Source organism: Sinocyclocheilus grahami, unplaced genomic scaffold (assembly GCF_001515645.1).
Source record: "Sinocyclocheilus grahami isolate Dianchi unplaced genomic scaffold, SAMN03320097.WGS_v1.1 scaffold978.1, whole genome shotgun sequence".
Lineage (NCBI taxonomy): Eukaryota > Metazoa > Chordata > Actinopteri > Cypriniformes > Cyprinidae > Sinocyclocheilus > Sinocyclocheilus grahami.
Window position 1 is genome coordinate 186,326 of NW_015506157.1, and position 18,209 is coordinate 204,534.

Sequence of the window (18,209 nt, forward strand, 5' to 3'; positions counted from 1 at the left end):
AAACAGCCGTTAATGCTTTCTGGGAAATTGGTGACATAATTAGGCCAGCCTGTTAGGCCCATTTGTAGCACTCTTCTTTTGAACATGGATCATTTTAAATGAGACACAGGCCTTGACACGTGTTGATTCATTATTGGCCTTTTTGTCATTTGCTAACGCAGCTGTAATGTTGGTGACAGATGATGGGAATGAACAATCGAAAGCTTTCCAGGTACATATTCTCCCTCAGCATGGTTCTCAGCAGCATGTATTGAGAGGGGCTCCACATCAGCAAGTTTATGATCTGTCTGGATGGTAAAGCTGTATGTCATAAGATTACTTAATCAAATACCCTGGCTATCACATGCCCATATTTCAGATATGCATTCTTTGCTCATTTTTAGAGTGATTAGTGAACGCCTGGCTTTACCTGTCCACTGTGTGCCTTAAAGGGGACATCAGATGCAAAATTCACTTTTACATGAAGTGTAAAAGTATTCTTGTAGCTTCGCAAAACTGAAGTTGAGCCACTGATGTCACATGGACTGTTTTATCGATGTCCTTACTACGTTTCTGGACCTGGGAACATTACAGTTGCATTGCTGTCTATGGAGGGTCAGAGAGCGCTCAGCTTCCATCAAAAATATCGTCTCCAGGTTATGAATGTAACCATGGTTCCCCGAGGGAACGAGACGCTGCGTCGGAAAACGCTTTGGGAACACCCCCAGCGTGACCATGCTCTGAATCACATATGAAATCAGTCCAAAAGATGGGCGAGACGTCATGGGCGAGTGACGTTGCGACCAGGAAGCTATAAAAGCACGTGCGGTGGAACTGGCGTCAGCTTCTAGGAATGAAGCAAGCGCTCACAGGAATGCCGGAAGTATGGCACAGAGACGCAGCGTCTCGTTCCCTCGGGGAACCATGGTTACATTCGTAACCTGGAGACGTTCCCCTTCAGGAACTCGAGCTGCGTCGGAAAACGCTTTGGGAATGAGTATGCCCACGTGGCCAGACTTACCAATCCCTGCCTAGTGTGGAAGAGCACAGCTAAGGCAAGAGAAAGGAGCCAGGAGTGGTGCAGAATGCAGGAAGGCACCTGACAAAGTAGGCGGGGACATCCCGCAACGTCCCGAAGGCCAACTTCAGAAGGAGTGAGTCTTGACCCCTAAAGAAGAGGGGAGATCAGAGGACTCGAGGCTATGAAAAAGCATCCTGATCCACCGCTTAGCATAAGCTTCGCTGGCCAGAGGCCTCAGCCTCAGTGCACCGTGGAGGAAACGTGTAACTAGGGGGTGTCTGCCCACTGACTGGCCACGACACGTAGACTTTCAAGGTGGAGTGGGTCAACCCTGCAGAGAAACAGGCCTGCAGGAACTCAAGCACTGTACCAACTGGGCAGTAAACTGGGTCGAGCTGGCGGTCTCTGCACCAAGAAGTGAAAGATTCCGCTTCAGGGCATACAGTTTCCTCGTAGAGGGAGCTCTGGATTGGAGAATGGTCTCAACAACCTCGGTTGAGAGACAGGTAGCTGCGAGTTGTGCCCCCCCCCAGGGGCAACACCCATGCTTCCACAGCTCCGGGCGGGGGTAAAGATAGTACCCTCCGCCTGTGAGAGGAGATCTCTCCTAACGGAAATCTCCCATGGAGAGCCGTCGAGAAGGGAAATCAGGTCCGAGAACCATACTTGGACTGGTCAGAACGGGGCTACCAACAGTAGACTGACCCCGTCCAGGCACACTCTCTCCAGAACCAAAAACTTTCTATATCTGCTTCACCACATCAGGGTGAAGTCTCCATTCCCCGGGCCTCGGCCCCTGCCTCGACAGGATGTCTGCTCCCATATTGAGATGCCCAGGAATGTGAACTACTCTCAGCGAGAGGAGTTTGCCCTGGGACCACTCAAGGATCTGGTGCGCTTGCCTGTAAAGGGAGCGCGAACGCAGACCTCCCTGGTGGTTGATTTAAGAAACTGCCGCTGTGTCGTCGGTGCAACAACACATGGCGACCTCTTAGATCTGGGAGAAAGTGTTTCAATGCTAGAAACACAGCCAGCATCTCCAGGCAGTTGAAGTGCCACGTGAGATGGCGGCCTTCAGAAGGAGTGAGTCTTGACCCCTAAAGAAGAGGGGAGATCAGAGGACTCGAGGCTATGAAAAAGCATCCTGATCCACCGCTTAGCATAAGCTTCGCTGGCCAGAGGCCTCAGCCTCAGTGCACCGTGGAGGAAACGTGTAACTAGGGGGTGTCTGCCCACTGACTGGCCACGACACGTAGACTTTCAAGGTGGAGTGGGTCAACCCTGCAGAGAAACAGGCCTGCAGGAACTCAAGCACTGTACCAACTGGGCAGTAAACTGGGTCGAGCTGGCGGTCTCTGCACCAAGAAGTGAAAGATTCCGCTTCAGGGCATACAGTTTCCTCGTAGAGGGAGCTCTGGATTGGAGAATGGTCTCAACAACCTCGGTTGAGAGACAGGTAGCTGCGAGTTGTGCCCCCCCCCAGGGGCAACACCCATGCTTCCACAGCTCCGGGCGGGGGTAAAGATAGTACCCTCCGCCTGTGAGAGGAGATCTCTCCTAACGGAAATCTCCCATGGAGAGCCGTCGAGAAGGGAAATCAGGTCCGAGAACCATACTTGGACTGGTCAGAACGGGGCTACCAACAGTAGACTGACCCCGTCCAGGCACACTCTCTCCAGAACCAAAAACTTTCTATATCTGCTTCACCACATCAGGGTGAAGTCTCCATTCCCCGGGCCTCGGCCCCTGCCTCGACAGGATGTCTGCTCCCATATTGAGATGCCCAGGAATGTGAACTACTCTCAGCGAGAGGAGTTTGCCCTGGGACCACTCAAGGATCTGGTGCGCTTGCCTGAAAATGGAGCGCGAACACAGACCTCCCTGGTGGTTGATTTAAGAAACCGCCGCTGTGTCGTCGGTGCACCAACACATGGCGACCTCTTAGGTCTGGGAGAAAGTTTCAATGCTAGAGAAACAGCCAGCATCTCCAGGCAGTTGAAGTGCCACGTGAGATGGCGGCCGCTCCACAGACCGCGGGCTGAGCGGCCACTCATGACCACTCCTCAACCGGTAAGGGACGCATCCGTCACTAGCATTACGCGGCGACAAGGAGCTTCCAGCACCAGGCCCTGAGACAAGAACCAAGCTTACTCCACATGTCTAAGGCACGTAGGCATCGCCGCGTGACCTTGAGCATGCGGAGCGGGTTTCCCCTCAGGGAGAACCCCTTAGTCTTGAGCCACCACTGTAGGGGTCTCATGTACAGCAGGCCAAAAGGTATCACATTGGACTCAGCTGCTATCAGACCCAGCAGTTTCTGGAACTGCTGACAGTGAGTGACCGGCCTTCTCTCACTCTCGCGACTGCAGTGAGGATCGACTCAAACCGAGCAGGAGACAGACGTGCCTGCATCGTGGTCGAATCCCACACCACACCCAGATAAATGGTTCTCTGTACTGGAGAAAGCACTCTTTTCTTGGCGTTAAGGCTAAACCCCAGCTCTTACAAGTGAGCGTGAACGACATCTCGATGCTGAACCGCCATCTGCTCAGATTGAGCTAATATCAACCAAGCATCGATGTGGTTGAGTATGTGGATGCCCTGGAGTCACAGAGGAGCCAGAGCAGCATCCACACACCTCGTGAAAGTGTGGGGTGAGAGTGCAAGGCAGACGGAAGAACCTGGTAAGCTTTTGCCTCCAAAAGCAAACCTCCCAAACTGTCTGTCAAGAAAAGGGACCACCTCGATGGCCTCCTTCCTCAAGAGAGTGTTAACTTCTTGTTCCATTACCAGAGCCTGCTTGGAGCCCACCAGAGTGGGAATGACCCCATTGAAACGAGGAGGAGAAGAACCGACCTGATTCGGTAGCCTCTTCTACAGTGTGCAGGACCCACTGAGACGCATTTGGCAGAAGTTTCCACGCTGCCAAAAAGGTCTACTAAGGGAATCAGTCTCTTTTTTTTCGAGACTGAGATAACGAATAATGAGATCGCTGGTGTAATCAGCGCGGCTAGGTCGGTGCCCTGAAGCGGTGAACCGGCAGGAGACGGTTGAACTAGCTGCTCTAGAAACCTCCGAAGAGGTAGTGAGTCTCTTAGTACCACTACGTTTCCGGGCGGTGACTGAGAGAAGCGCTCGCGGAGACCGCTGCGCCCTGAAGCACCGTAGGTGGCAGGGTTGGCAGATCGATCTCCTGAGGGCACTGAGGAGAGATGGGCACCGTATAATGAGGCGTACACCACTCTTCCCCAGAGGGGCCTGCCCTCCGAAGTCCTGAGCCATGGCATCAGGACTCTCTAAGCTGAAGTCTCCTATTGAAAACGACAGTCCTCAGACCTGCGTCATCTCCTATGAAGACTAGACTGATAGAACCAGAGCCTGCTCGGGGCAGGACCCAATGAGACACGCTTGGCAGGAGCTCCCACGCCGCCAGGTGACCTACTAAGGGAACCAGTCTCTCGAGACTGGCCTCTGGCGCACTTAGAGCGGCTAGGTCGGTGCCCTGAAGTGGGGACCAGCAGGGAACGGCCGAACTAGCTGCCCTAGAAACCTCCGAAGAGGTAGCGAGCCTCTTAGTACCGCTACGTTTCCAGGCAGTGACTGAGAGAACCGCTCGCCGACGACCGTTGCGCCCTGAAGCACCGTAGGTGGCAGGATTGGCAGATCGACCTCCTGAGAGCACTGAGGAGGGACGGCCACCGTATAATGAGATGTACACCGCTCTTCCCCAGAGGGGGCCGGCCCTCAGAAGTCCTGGGCCTTAGGCGTCAGGACGTTTTAGCTGAAGACTATCCAGTGGGAATAACGGTCCGCAGATTCGCCTTCCGTTAGAAGCTTTCGGCCCTGGAGCGCCACTCAGACTCTAAATTCAGAGGAGTACAAGAAGTGACGCTCCCTATATGAGGAGCTGGAACACGGTTGGTTGGGGCTGCTCCCGCCCAGCAGCCCCTGTTGACCACCTCAACCTCCTCAGAGAAAGAGAGGTAAACACATGCTCTTACTCAAGAAATGTTTATCCCAAGAGCCCCTATATATCTAACTTCTCATAGTCAGATAAATACTTAATTTTATTCCTCAGAATTAAATGCAATCAAACAACCAGACGAGTAAACACAGTCTGGTGTAATAAGATTCATATCAAAAATCGAAAATGATGTAACACACGCGTTGCCTCGGCAGCGCGCGAGCCGCTTGGTCACACAAACAATATCAATCTCCTTGGAGAAAAATAGCTACAGCAGCAGAGCTCTCACTCAGAGGGGGAAGAAACCACAGCGCAGGCTTCCGAGCCTCGAGAGAGAGCGCTAGATCTAGGGAGTGCAGGTGAAGAAAGGACGAGCCGTCTCCAACCCATTCGCTAGATCCACATGCGATCCCTGTGATCTGAATCGCCGCCATGCCTCAGCAATAGCGGGACCGAACCGCGAGCTTGCAAGCCCTGACACACTCCTCGGAGCGTGCCCGGTGGGAGTGGAGCGTTCAGCAGGGAGAAGCACAATCAGCCCCTTATTCCCAAGAGCTGACTGCGTGAGCTCCACTCCCCAGACATAATGCTTGTGCGCGGGTAAAGCACAATCAGCCCCACTCTTTTTCCCGAGAGCTGACTGCGCGAGCTCCACTCCCCAGACATAATGCGCGCGGGTAAAGCACAATCAGCCCCGCTCTTTTCCCGAGAGCTGACTGCGCGATCTCCGCTTCACAGTAAGCTGCTCATTATAATATTAGGCCTAATATGCTTGTGTAACTGATGCTTGTGTAACTGATGCTTGTGCAACTGGCGAGCTCGTCGACGCCCTCCATATCAACCTCCTCAGAGGAAGACAGGCGGAGCGTCGAGCCCTCTCACCGGGGTGAAAGAACCGCAGGCTTCCGAATCCCGAGAGCAGGGCGCTGGATCTGGTAGGTGAGGAAGAAGATAGGGACAATGCAGCTCGAGTTCCTGAAGTTCCTGAGTTCCTGAAGTCCGACTTAATTTGTGTTACGAAGATGAACGAAGGTCTTACGGGGAAGAAACAAAAATATTTTGGTTTTCTAGTTTATGATGCAACACACTGAAATATGCACTGTATGACATGACATGGTATCATGATATCGAATGGCTTGTGATTGATGTAGACCTTGACAAAAGCCAAATCAAAATTACCTTTACCCCCTGCTGTCAGGTGTTGTGCAGGACTAGGCTGTCATATCCTATAGGAGGATGTTGAGGATTAACGCCACAGCATCCCTGACCTCATGTCATCTCATCTGATTACACTCCCACACACTAACATTAATCCAACCAACATTAAAGGCCATCTGGCAGCTTTACACAAGATGTTTTTGGTCCTATTTACTGGCAAAGGGACTGCCACTGACTGCACTTTAGTCTCATAAACTGTTTTATTTTCTTCTCAAGATTTGTTAATCGCCGGCCTGAGACATTGTTGCGTAAATGTGCCTCAGTCAAAATGCCTCTTCGCTTGGATGTTTTACAGAAGTCAGAGACCTTGGACAGATGGAAACAAATGAGACTTTGAAGGTTGTATATATTGTTGAGCTTTCTGCAAGCATATTTATTACAAAAAGTTGAGTAATTTGCATCACTCAGGCAAAAAGGAACCATAGAGTACACAGGCATGATTGCACTTATGAATGTTTTTAGTCAGAAAGTTCTAGTCAGTAAGGTGGCACGCAATCTGTGATTTGATAGAAGCGAACATTACTGCGGGTGCTACAGACGGGTGTTTTATACGCAAGTTTAAAGGCCATGATCTGGATTAACTGTAGTGTATGATAGCAGGGGTTACAGTTGTAGTGTAGCAGTGGTATCGAATTGCCCTTTAAATGCATAACAGCAGCTGGTCATTGCACTTTAAATAGATGAATAAATAATTGTGGTGTCCTGGCAGAATACAAGGGCATATTATCGCCAACCAGCATGTCCGCTGGAGGAAACGACTGTACATTCAGCTTCTCCCTCAACGCAAACATGTGGAAAAGTGTTAGTTTACCTAACAACATACAGTCTTCTTGTGTTCGCTGACCTTTCCCAGTGATCAAACAAAATATTATTGACGCAACATTCACGTAAAGTACAGGACAAATACACAAAGCCATTGCATTCCACACACACACTCCACATGAACTTCCTTTTTCACGTTCACAACAGAATAATTTACATCTCGCTACGCTTTTTAAAAATGATAACACTTTGCAGTCTTTAGTGTGAATCTATGTCTGTCCAGTCTCGATTTAGTGTGCGCTAAGCCAGTGCTGTCAGAACGGAGGCCTGGAACATGGCCGCTTCTGGGGCCTGGACTGTTGACTATCTCTTGGTGGTCTTAGCCAGTTTGCTAGTAGGGGTGCTCCTCCGTTGGGGAGTTGGGATTTTGGAGGGTTTGCCTCCGTGTTGGCGTGAGGCTGAGCGCGGCGTCACTGTCACTGTCTCCAACACGTCCGAGTAAACCGACTGGATGTCTGAAATATCAAAGTCTGAGGCGTCGCTGCCACGGCGGCTGCTCCCTCGGCTTCCTGCTTTGCTGCCGGGCCTGCTTGGGATCTTACTCAACCCTGAGAAGAAAGTTCACAGTCAGTTACATCTCAGTACTATGACCCTGACATCCACATAATGGCTCATGACTAAGATAAAAAGAGATATTTTCTGGAGTATGTCACAAAAAAACGAACCAAAATGTCTATAGACTACTTGCCTCACAGACATAAAAAAAAAAAAATATATATATATATATATATATATATAGAAAGTTTGACATGTCTACTTTAAAATGAACCAATTCAAATCAAAAACAGAATTTCTCTGATTATGTAATCAGTATGGAAAGTGCATTACTCTCTAAAGGTATGTAACTGTGCTGCAGAGCTGGTGAGTCAGCATCTTTGCAGCTGATACACTAAGAAAACACCTGTTTATTAATGAATAATTATATCTGGCTATTTTCCCAACACATAGTCATTACTTTTGCGGGTACATTGCAGCAAGCTTTATGAGTGTGCTTGAATGCAAGTAATTAAGTACCTAAATTAATTTAAACATGCGATTAGTGGACTAATAGCTTAAATGGACAACCTACTATTCAACTAGAAAAATCTTTAGTTGGGGCAGCCCTATTACAGTCACATATTATTATTCATATTAGACAGTAATATTTAAAAGTTTATTTTAGCCTACATAATATTTAAAAGTTTTGTTCTGTGTTCTGATGCATAGCTGAATACTTGACAGATTTGATCCGACAAAACTGATCTTTATAGTCTCATAATAACAAGCGACAGAGTTCAATAAACTCAATGTAGTGTTTTGTGAATATTCAGCACAGAAGCAGCAGCAAAACATTATGAAGAACAGAAGGTGTGTCCGACTCACCCATGGCTTGACCTCTGGCCTTCATGACTGCAGCGTTTATCAAGGATCCATCCTCTCCTGACTGAAAGCCTTTTCCCGACAGATAGCCTGGAAGACGAAGCTTGCTGCCCTGAATAGGGGTGCTCTGAAAGATGTCATGATTCAGAAACGAATAGGCCAATTAGAACAGGACAATGAAGACAGCAACCTTTGGCTAAGAAGAGCTTTCTAAAATGCAGATATACCGAAATCCTGACTGAAACATTAACTTGACAGAGGTAGTTTAGGAGTGACTTCAGTATTTCATATCACTCCCACAACTCAATGTGTTTGTTAATCTCAAATCTTTGCAGTGTGTACAACACATGTCCAGAATGATGGAATAAATGCACGACAGACAAGAAAATGACAGTATACTGCTTACACTGAATCAAATTCAGCCATACACATCCGGAGAAAGAAACCCTTTCGAGTTCTGGATGTAGAACAGATCTTACAAGCATCGAGTTTTAGTGGCGAGAGGACAGAAAACTGTTCATTATTCAGTTAGTGCTTGAAGAATGAGAAAGAGGGTGAAGTTTAGAAAAGGCCCAGGCTGTCTTTGTATATCAAGCTGATTTGATTTAAGACAATCACACCATCCCCTTTGCGAAAGAGAGGTTTAAAGATCAGAATCAGAGGGTCGAAGCAAACACATCCGCCTTAATAACGGACCACTTCCATGCATCATTGCAAAGCCAGAGAAAGAGATTGAACTCAATCCCAAATCCACACAGGAAGCAATTAGATCAGTAACAAGGCAGAGACAGAGGTCAGGAGACGGAGATTAGATGGGGATTTGTCACTTGTTTCTTAAGCACTATACCTCATTGGATGACCCTTGGCTGTCAAAGGAGTCAGATGATTTAAGAGGAGTAGCTGATTTGCTGTTTGTCAGCCAGGGTTTATCATAATTGCGGGTTACATGTTGGGGTGTCTGAGAAATAATTGTGGATCAACCACAGACGAAGGATAGCAATAGAAAAAAAAAGACAGACAATACAGGAAACAATTATATATCAACAAATAATGATGGGGCTATGTATGGCTCTGTTCCAAATCTTAGTGAGCACCCTATGTAAGGCAGATGTCACAGATACATGTTTATGCTGCCTTCCAAAACAACTTTTTTGGCCATTCGATTCAAACAATGAAGTGAGATGAATTTAAACGATAAACATGATTCATTCTATACTGAATGACTACTACTAAATATTGATAAAAAACACTTTAGTTTTCATGTGTGCTATGCATTTTATTCTGATAGATTAGCAACAAAGTGCTATGCTATATGCTATAGTCAGTCAGATTGTTGCCTTACAAAGCAGCTGCCTATAAGCCCGTTTCCACCGCTGGAACTTTCCCAGGAACTAGGGACTTTTGGCCAGTACTCGGTGTGTTTCCACCGCAGGAACCAGGATCTAAATAAAGTTCCGGGTAAAAATTTGCCCCTCAGAAAGTCCCTGCTCGCGAGGTAGCACTTTTTCAAAGGTCCGGAACTTTCGGGGGCGGGACTTGAGCGCTGAACATGCTGATTGGTTGAGTTCACACAGCATTGTATTTCAACAACCATTTATTCGCATTATTATTTTCTAAATATTACTGTTATTGTGTGTAGTTTTAAGAGTATTTCAGGCGAGAATATAGCCGTTTAAAACTCAAATCTGCGGTTTATTTATAAAGACAGCGCCTATTTAAAAAAATGTGGAGATGTGAGCTCCAGGCAATCAGCGGGCGTTCAGTGCTCATGTATCCCGACGAGAGCAGCCTCAAATCAGCTAGTCCTTCTGACATTTGCTACTGGCTCTGATGTCTCTGTAGTGGTTAAACATGAGATATCATTTGTTTTGGGTAAATCTAACAGGTGATCTTTGGTCTCATGAATCTATTATTTGTTCCAGGTCATATCGTTTTGGCTGAGCCCAAAGTTAGGTTTCATAACTTTATATATTTATATACAAATGTATATATATATTTAGAACTTTATTAAAATGAAACTGAAAAGAGGCTGTTTGATATATTTTGTTTCATTGTAATATATGTACGTTCCCTGAACTACATTTCTGCAGCTATTAATGTTTAAATGAAAACGAAAAGAGGCAGTGGTGTTTGATATCATATATTATCTTATTGTAAATACAGTGAGGAAAATTGCAGTACCCAAAGCGAGCTGACTGACGTTATCAAGTACGCTGCTGTCCCATTAGCAGAATTACCAGAAAGTCCAAACTACCAAGGACGCACGTCCGAAATTTGCATACTTGGTATTGAGAAACGGAGCAGTTGCGTGCAGTCCTACGTCACCAGACTATTTGCCTAATCTTCACGTTACTTTAGGCTGTGATGGAAACGCAGACAGTAACAGGTCTGGGGGGAAAAAAAGTTCCTGGGACAAATTGTTCAAGGTAATTTCGGTGGAAAAGCGGCTTATGTAGGCAGTGGACATCAAGGCAGCTCACTAGGTTTTGGAACCAAGCTTCGTGATCGGTGGCAGGATAATGTGACAAAAACATAACAGAATTACACATTTCTGTACACCCTAATCAACAATATCCATACCTTGGGTGTGTTGGAGCCGGGTGGGTTGGGTTGTGCGGGGCAGCTGTGGCTAGAGTTGGATCTGTTAGGGGAGGTGCCTCTTGAGGACGGCCGTGACCTTCGACCTCTGTAGCGGAAACTGGCCATCACCTGGGTGGTACCTTCTGGGAGAATAAACTTCTCACGCAGCTCCACGTTGGTTCTGCCCTTAGCTGGAGGAACAACATTAAACAGTGCAATGAGCCTGGAGCCAAGGCCAAAGCAAAACCTTTTACACCGGTTCAGAAAATAAGCCTCTGAAATTCAAAGGAATACTATGGCTTTAGTTCAACTTGAGGTCTATGCCCTACATCTGTGGTACCAACAATTACACGTCGATTTAATTAAACTGTTTATTATTTGATCTGTGAAGTTGTCTATATCAATGTAATCACCCCACAGTAATTACTGCAAACAAATTTGTTCACAAGTTTGATTGAAATTGAGGGGCAAATCCATTTTTTGTGGTACTCAACAGCAAACTACAGATGCTGTTCACAGAGCTCAACTTGTTTTGAACCTAAACATTCCTTTAAAACAAGTTTCAGGAACTTATTTCAGAAAGCCATTGTAAAGGTTCTGATCTGGGTTGATTTTTATGAAAGTATCTTTAACCAGGCTGGGGAATGATGAGCACCCACTCAAATGAGAAAAACATGGATTTGCACTTTGGTTTGATGTAAGGAATGATTTGCATGCATTTCACATCACTGGCAAAAAAATAAAAAATAATAATATCAATAATTAAATAATTCATTGATGCTGCATTAAAATATATATATTGTCATATAATAGAACAGGATACCCTTCAGGGACTGCAGTTTAGAAAAACAATTTAGCAAGAAATATTTGGTTTGTTGTGTATAGTTCTTTTTAATGTGATGAACTATTCATCTATGCATTATCTTGCATAGATGAGATTGTCGAGCAAGTTTCACTGCACTGCAACAGAGCTACAATAAGCACATGCAGAGAAAGCGAGAGAGGACACAACACAAAACCGCATGCTAAACAGTCCCAGACAGCACGATGGAAAGGGAAGCGTGAGATTAATGTTAATGAGAATACCATTCAGGGATCACTGCAGCACACACACACACACACACACACACACACACACACTGGGATGCACACATACCACTGGGATGGAGCAAGGAGAGAAAGTGTGAGAGTTGCCAACCTATAGGAGACTGAGTAATTGAAGAATTGGATTCCGAGCGCAACATTTTACTCCCGTGGTGGTGAACTAGAAGAAACGATAATTGGGTTTACAAACAAAGCAGCAGGAGAAGGGACATTCTGAAAGAAAGGCTTCATGGGTAGAGACCGGCAAGCTTTAAGAATCCCATAAACAGCCAATTAGAGTGCAGGAAGAAAAGATTCAGCCACAACAAACGATTACGGCCTACATAAGAGTATCCATCAGTAACATTCTCAACTCTCCAAAATTTTAAACGGCTTTAATTATTGGGAATTTTGGATTCTGTTCCAAAACCTAGTGAGCTGCATTGCTTTCTACTGTCTACACTGGCAGGTGCTTCCTGTAAAGCAGCATCTGAACTGACATGGAAGTGACACAGTAGTCCATTTTTAAATGAGACTTGATCTTTTTGTTCTACACATTGTTTAGTATTGAACAAAGCTGGTGTCAGTGCTATATGGGATTGGCTTCACCATAAAGGACTCACTGCCAAAACGAGGTATCTTAGAAGGCGGCATAATAATGAAACTGTTCAAATGCTGTCTATGTAGGAAACCCAACTAGGTTTTTGGAACAGAACCTTTGTGTCTGCAACATAATGTCTTGGCTGGGAATAAAACACAGTTTATAAAACAAGTTGAACAATTGTGTTATTCCCAATATCAATGGATTTAAAATACCTGTCTGAACAGTGTAAGCCGCAGTTCAGTACAACATAAAGTGGACATTACCTCTGCACGGGTCATTTTTCACCAGGAACTCATCCAGGGCCATCCAACCACCACCCACCCGCACCATCACCGTACTGCGCAGGATGCGCACCAGCCGCAGCTGCTGCGAATCTCCAAACTGGACACGAACAGAGAACATAGTCATTCCTCCGAAATACAGTCATGTTTGTCAGTGACAGGCACGCAGCAGAGCAACATCAGAAACCTGGGTCCTGTAACACACTTTTCAAAATAGTAAAAACTAGCAGTGAGTCAAATCACAACATTATTAGTCCCAGTTAGATGCTATTTCTGTTCTGTTTATGTCTGGCTTCCTCTTGTTGCTCTGCTGAGCCATTTGACAACATTGGTTTCATTCCAAAATACGTGAAATGAGTGGTCAATCCAACTGGTTTCATTTGTGGCTTTGTGCTAATTTAAGATTGATCATGAAAAAAAAAACATCTTGTGTGGTGGCGTGGTTCATTATATGTCATTAAAGGTGCACAAAGTCATCTCAGAGTTTGTGTTACTGACAGTGGTTCTGGACCTTATGCTGCCACCTGTGGGCGTGGGTGAAGCAAAAGCAAAATATTTTCATAATAAACAGCATTACAGAAATATTCAATCTGCTGGCGTATGTAACCCATGACTTTATTCCACATTCAAAAGTGTCCTATATATATTGCATAAACAATTATTTTGCAAAATAAACAACTACATTCATAGTAATTCATCATGTTAAACGTTTGTCAGATATACCAATTATGTGTGAAACTTTATTGCAACAGAAAAAGTTACTTATTGCACTTTTAAAACAAGGTGGACACGATCAGTGTGTCCAGTAGGGTGTGCTATCAGCGCATTCTACTGTACACTCTTTCTGAGGCTGTGTTTTCATACAAATATGGGCACTGGCACGGAGACGTAGGGGAACACTTGAGCATAGCATTCCTCTTCATCCTCCATGCCAAAGATAGGAGCTAAAGAAAACAACAAGCCAAATGATTGCTGCCAGTTGGATATGGCCAAGGCATACGGATTTCACAGCACAGAAAATTATGGCCTCATGCTTTCTGCTCAAAAAAAAATAAAAATAAGAAATCATACCATATACCAAAGTCTTTCCACAAACCAAATATGCATACAGAAGTTGCACCGTCTAGAACAAAAGACACAGTGAAAGTGAATCAGATAAAACAAAACGATCAAAAGCACTATGCATGTATACCTGATTTCCAAGGTAGAACTGATGTGGGGGGGAAACAGCAAAAAGACAAACATTAGTAACTCTTTTTGATTTTTACAATAAGGCAAAAAAAATAAAATACAAAAGAAGTTCTATACAACTTTTCTTCAGAGTGGCACAGTTACAGGCCTCCAGCCAATCAGAAGAAATATGTATTTATTATAGGCAGATTATGCAATAGAATGGCTGACCGTTACCAAATGTTACAGGATCAGTTTATTAGGAGTGTTGGATAGAAGTGGACCGGGGGAAAACCCTAAAACTTTCACATTTGAGAGACTAAAAAATGCAATGGCATGTAAAAATGTAAGTTTTACTGCTTTGGCAACAGCAGTGTCGGGGCAAAAAGGTTTGGGTCGAGGAGCAGTTTAACAGGGGTCTGTGGAACACAAAGATTCCTTATATCAGCTTTGAAACAAGGAATCAGGGCCTTTTCATTTGGATACAGGCCATGTTTGACTGAACTTTGCTAGACTGTTTACATACAATTAAGTTGTCGCCACAAAAAAATATCATATTTTGACATCATCATTTTTTTTGACATCATATTTTCTGAGAAACGAGATAACCTTTTTTGTAAAATGGCAAACTTAGGTTAATAAACAATTTATTTATTTCATTCATCACCTTGTTTCCACAACCATATAATAGTACTTGATTGTTTTGAGGGTCTTGTGAATTTTATTTGTGTCTTTTTATTTTGAAAATCCTGGCCAAGGCTTCCATACTAACTCTGTTTTTCGACTCGTCCAGAAAGCACGAAAAATCTGCCACTTACCCGATATTTGTTGGCGCCAATCTGCTCTACTTGGAACCGTTTCGGACATTTGCACTTTGCAACTTGGCGAGTCACCTAAACACATGAAGTCATAAATCAGTCTGAAAACGACTACAAGAAACGTCCAATTATTGCGTAGAACTTTCCAGAAAGTAAGCTGATGACATTTACCTCATCTTCAATTTTGTCAGCATCGGTTAATGGTTTGTAAGCATCTTTGTTGGGATGCAGAGCAGCCACAAACTCATAGTAGTCGATGTAGCCGTCGCCGTCCCGATCAAAGATGTCTGCCACAGCGCTCATCTCCAGACGACTGGTGGGGAACTCTACAGGACCAGAGAGGCGTTTAGGGCAAAGCCTGAGAATCTTTAGACCTAAACAACACACGGTTTGAAATCTTTTCTTACTTGAGGATAGGATGCCATCGATGAATTCCTGCCTTGTGACTTTGCCATCCTGGTCTTTATCAATACGGCGGAAGAAATCCATGACACGTGATTTCTTGTGGTTCATCCAGCGCATGTAGCGCTTCCTCCATACGTCAAAGTCAAAGTTGGCAAACTCTTTCAGCTGAGGGAAGATGAGCGTTCAAAATGAATGTGAAGGAAGGCACCTGACAGGAGTCTGAGACAGGTGTGAGGTCAGGTGTGTATGTATGTCTGACCTCCTCTAGTCTGTCCAGAGCATCGTTGAGCTTCCTCCTCCTGTCCAGCGCCAGCAGCCACACCTGCTGCCACTTACTGACCAGCAGGTTCACTCGGGGGTTCTTAGTCTCGATTTGTGCCTGTGATGCTGCGGTGAACATGGACTGTGTAGGAGATCTCTTTCCTGATGACCAAACAAACAAATGGCTTCATCAGCCAAACCTAAACAACCAGTGAGTGCACTTCTGATTGGTGGACAGTACGACTTAATTATTAGCATTAATTAGTCATTTAGTGTATAGCTCAAGGGCACACATTTACATTTGTTCATTTAACAGATGCTGTTTTTTTTAAATGAGGAGAGCTACACCATAAGTGGCTCATCCTAAAGAGAGAATAACATGGGAAGAGTCATAATACTAGGACAGTGATGAAGATGACACACAGTAAACCCAGGGTCATAAGTGGGGGGCAAAGGGGGCTGTGGTGTTGCTTAAAGAGTTCATAGGTGACCCATTGCAGAATTTGAACCTAGAGCTTTTTGGTTATGAGCCCAAAACTTTATCCACTGGTCTACTCTAGGGCTGTGCCCAAATTGCATACTTCGCTACTGCAGTAGGTGAAAATCAGTTTGTGAAAGGAGTAGTATGTCTGGATTCACAGTATTCATAAAAGTTCACTGAAAAAGAGTTTACTTTGGACCAAAAACAAACAAAAATACTAATGTGTTACAGCCAAATTTAGTTCTCAAATTATATTTATGGTTTGGTTCAAAATAGGGCTGGGCGATAATTCGATAACGATGATTATCACGATATAATTTTTCTCGATAAAACGATATGAAGAGTTCGATACATTTTCTATATAATGTTTATGCGCCAAAAGCGGAACGAAACAGCTTGACTCATTTGAATTGGGCCACACAGACCGTTTATCCACTCGGATCACAGTTCAAACTAGGGTAGATTTAAATGTATGCTACTGTGGGAGACCAATGCTTAATAAAAAAAAAAAACTTGGTCAGAATAAATGTAACCATATAAAACTGAGGTTGCTACAATTTTTCACAGATGTTACTGATTTTGATAATGAACAAAAATTTACCTCTGCATCCTAACTCAAGCTACTATCAAATGTGCATTTCTAAGAGACAAAAAAGTGATATTATTATTATTATTAATATTATCAGGCAACCCAAACCTGTTTCTTGATTTGAAACAATATCACTCATTAGAACATGCAGAAACTAAGAAAATATATATTTTTATTTAGATATGTATTTTGTTAAGGAAAATGTATTAGTTTATCGATATTGACTGATATGAAAAAAAATATCATGATATTTTTTTGGGCCATATCGCCTAGCCCTAGTTCAAAACTTACATTTTGATTTAATATTAATCAAGAATATTGATCCCAAAGACAAAAACTAAGTAAAAAGTGTATTTATTTTAAAGACCACACCATACTTTATACCATACAAAACACCATATATTTTTAGACACAAGCTCAAATCTTTTTTACAACTTAATTTCACCATAAACAAAAGCTAAATAAGCTATCATATTAAAGTAGAATTTTCAATTAAGATTTTGTTAATGTTTATTTTAGTTCACTTACTATAAAGTCAACTTCATGTTTATTGCGATGTCTATTTAAAATATGCATAATCTTTTCTGTTAAGTACTAACAAAAAAACACCAGAAAAAATATTTTGTTCTATGTGGGCTGTTATTTATTTCTGTGCCAAATTGAATGAAAATATGGGGCTCAGATTGGATGCTGGTACTCACTTGCTGTCCGTCCTTTCTCTAGAACAGGGATCTGAGACTGAACCGGAGGATCCGCTGTGGCTTTTCTCTTATGAGTTTTGGTGATTTTGTCCACATCTGGTTGTTTTCTGGTCATCTCTTCCATGAATGCCTGGTGCACAACGGAGACACAAACAGCTTGTTCCTACAATTCATACTAATTATGTAATGACGTTGCAGCTCTTGACGGTACCTGGTGCTCAGCGATGAGCGTTTTGACTTCCTCTAACTCTTGAGGAAGAGGATCCTTGTCTTTCTCGCCGAGCGTGGTTTCCGCCCACTGCAGCCAGTTCAGCAGGTTCTCCAGCAGTTCTTGAGTGGCCAGCAGTTCGGCCAGAGCACTGGAGAGTCTCTGCTGGTGCTGACGGGCCCAGGCCGTTACCTGACCATCACACAGAAATCTGATCATACCGTACACAGCGCTAACAGTTATGCATCATCCACTGTGGAATCTGACCTACAACCTTTTGGTTACCAGCCCAGATATTTGAAGCAGCACACAAAACAGGAAAATACTTTCTTAATCTGGCAAGATCTGATTGGCTGCCTTCACACAACTTTCGGAAATGACAGAAAAACATAGTTTTTTTTAGTCCGCCTAGAACTGTTGTATTTTTAAAGTTAGGAAAATTAGCACTTTTGAAAAATAACTAGTTTCTGGATTAATTGATCCAGATGAGAGTGGTGTCAAATCTGAAAAACACTTGAAAGTGTTGTTTGAGGCAGATACATGTTTTCTGCATTTTTTGTGCAAGGAACTGTTGTATTTTTAAAGTTAGGAAAATTAGCACTTTTGAAAAATAACTAGTTTCTGGATTAATTGATCCAGATGAGAGTGGTGTCAAATCTGAAAAA

The 18,209-nt window shown here is 44.1% G+C and overlaps 1 protein-coding gene across 1 annotated transcript in view; it reads right to left on the bottom strand.

Moving 5' to 3' along the window:
• Positions 1-6,526: 6,526 nt before the first annotated feature.
• LOC107565058 (dystonin-like) overlaps positions 6,527-18,209 on the bottom strand; it is a 119,118-nt gene continuing 107,435 nt past the window's right edge. Inside the window, exons 80-92 of the mRNA XM_016250241.1 lie at positions 17,548-17,736; positions 17,337-17,466; positions 15,564-15,727; positions 15,307-15,469; positions 15,071-15,225; positions 14,900-14,974; positions 14,104-14,121; positions 12,894-13,011; positions 12,100-12,207; positions 10,944-11,134; positions 9,211-9,321; positions 8,367-8,490; positions 6,527-7,552 (exon numbers count right to left, since the gene is read on the bottom strand). Of these exons, the coding sequence (XP_016105727.1) occupies positions 7,308-7,552; positions 8,367-8,490; positions 9,211-9,321; positions 10,944-11,134; positions 12,100-12,207; positions 12,894-13,011; positions 14,104-14,121; positions 14,900-14,974; positions 15,071-15,225; positions 15,307-15,469; positions 15,564-15,727; positions 17,337-17,466; positions 17,548-17,736 (1,791 nt within the window). The 3' untranslated portion in view covers positions 6,527-7,307. The remainder of the gene's footprint in view (positions 7,553-8,366; positions 8,491-9,210; positions 9,322-10,943; positions 11,135-12,099; positions 12,208-12,893; positions 13,012-14,103; positions 14,122-14,899; positions 14,975-15,070; positions 15,226-15,306; positions 15,470-15,563; positions 15,728-17,336; positions 17,467-17,547; positions 17,737-18,209) is intronic.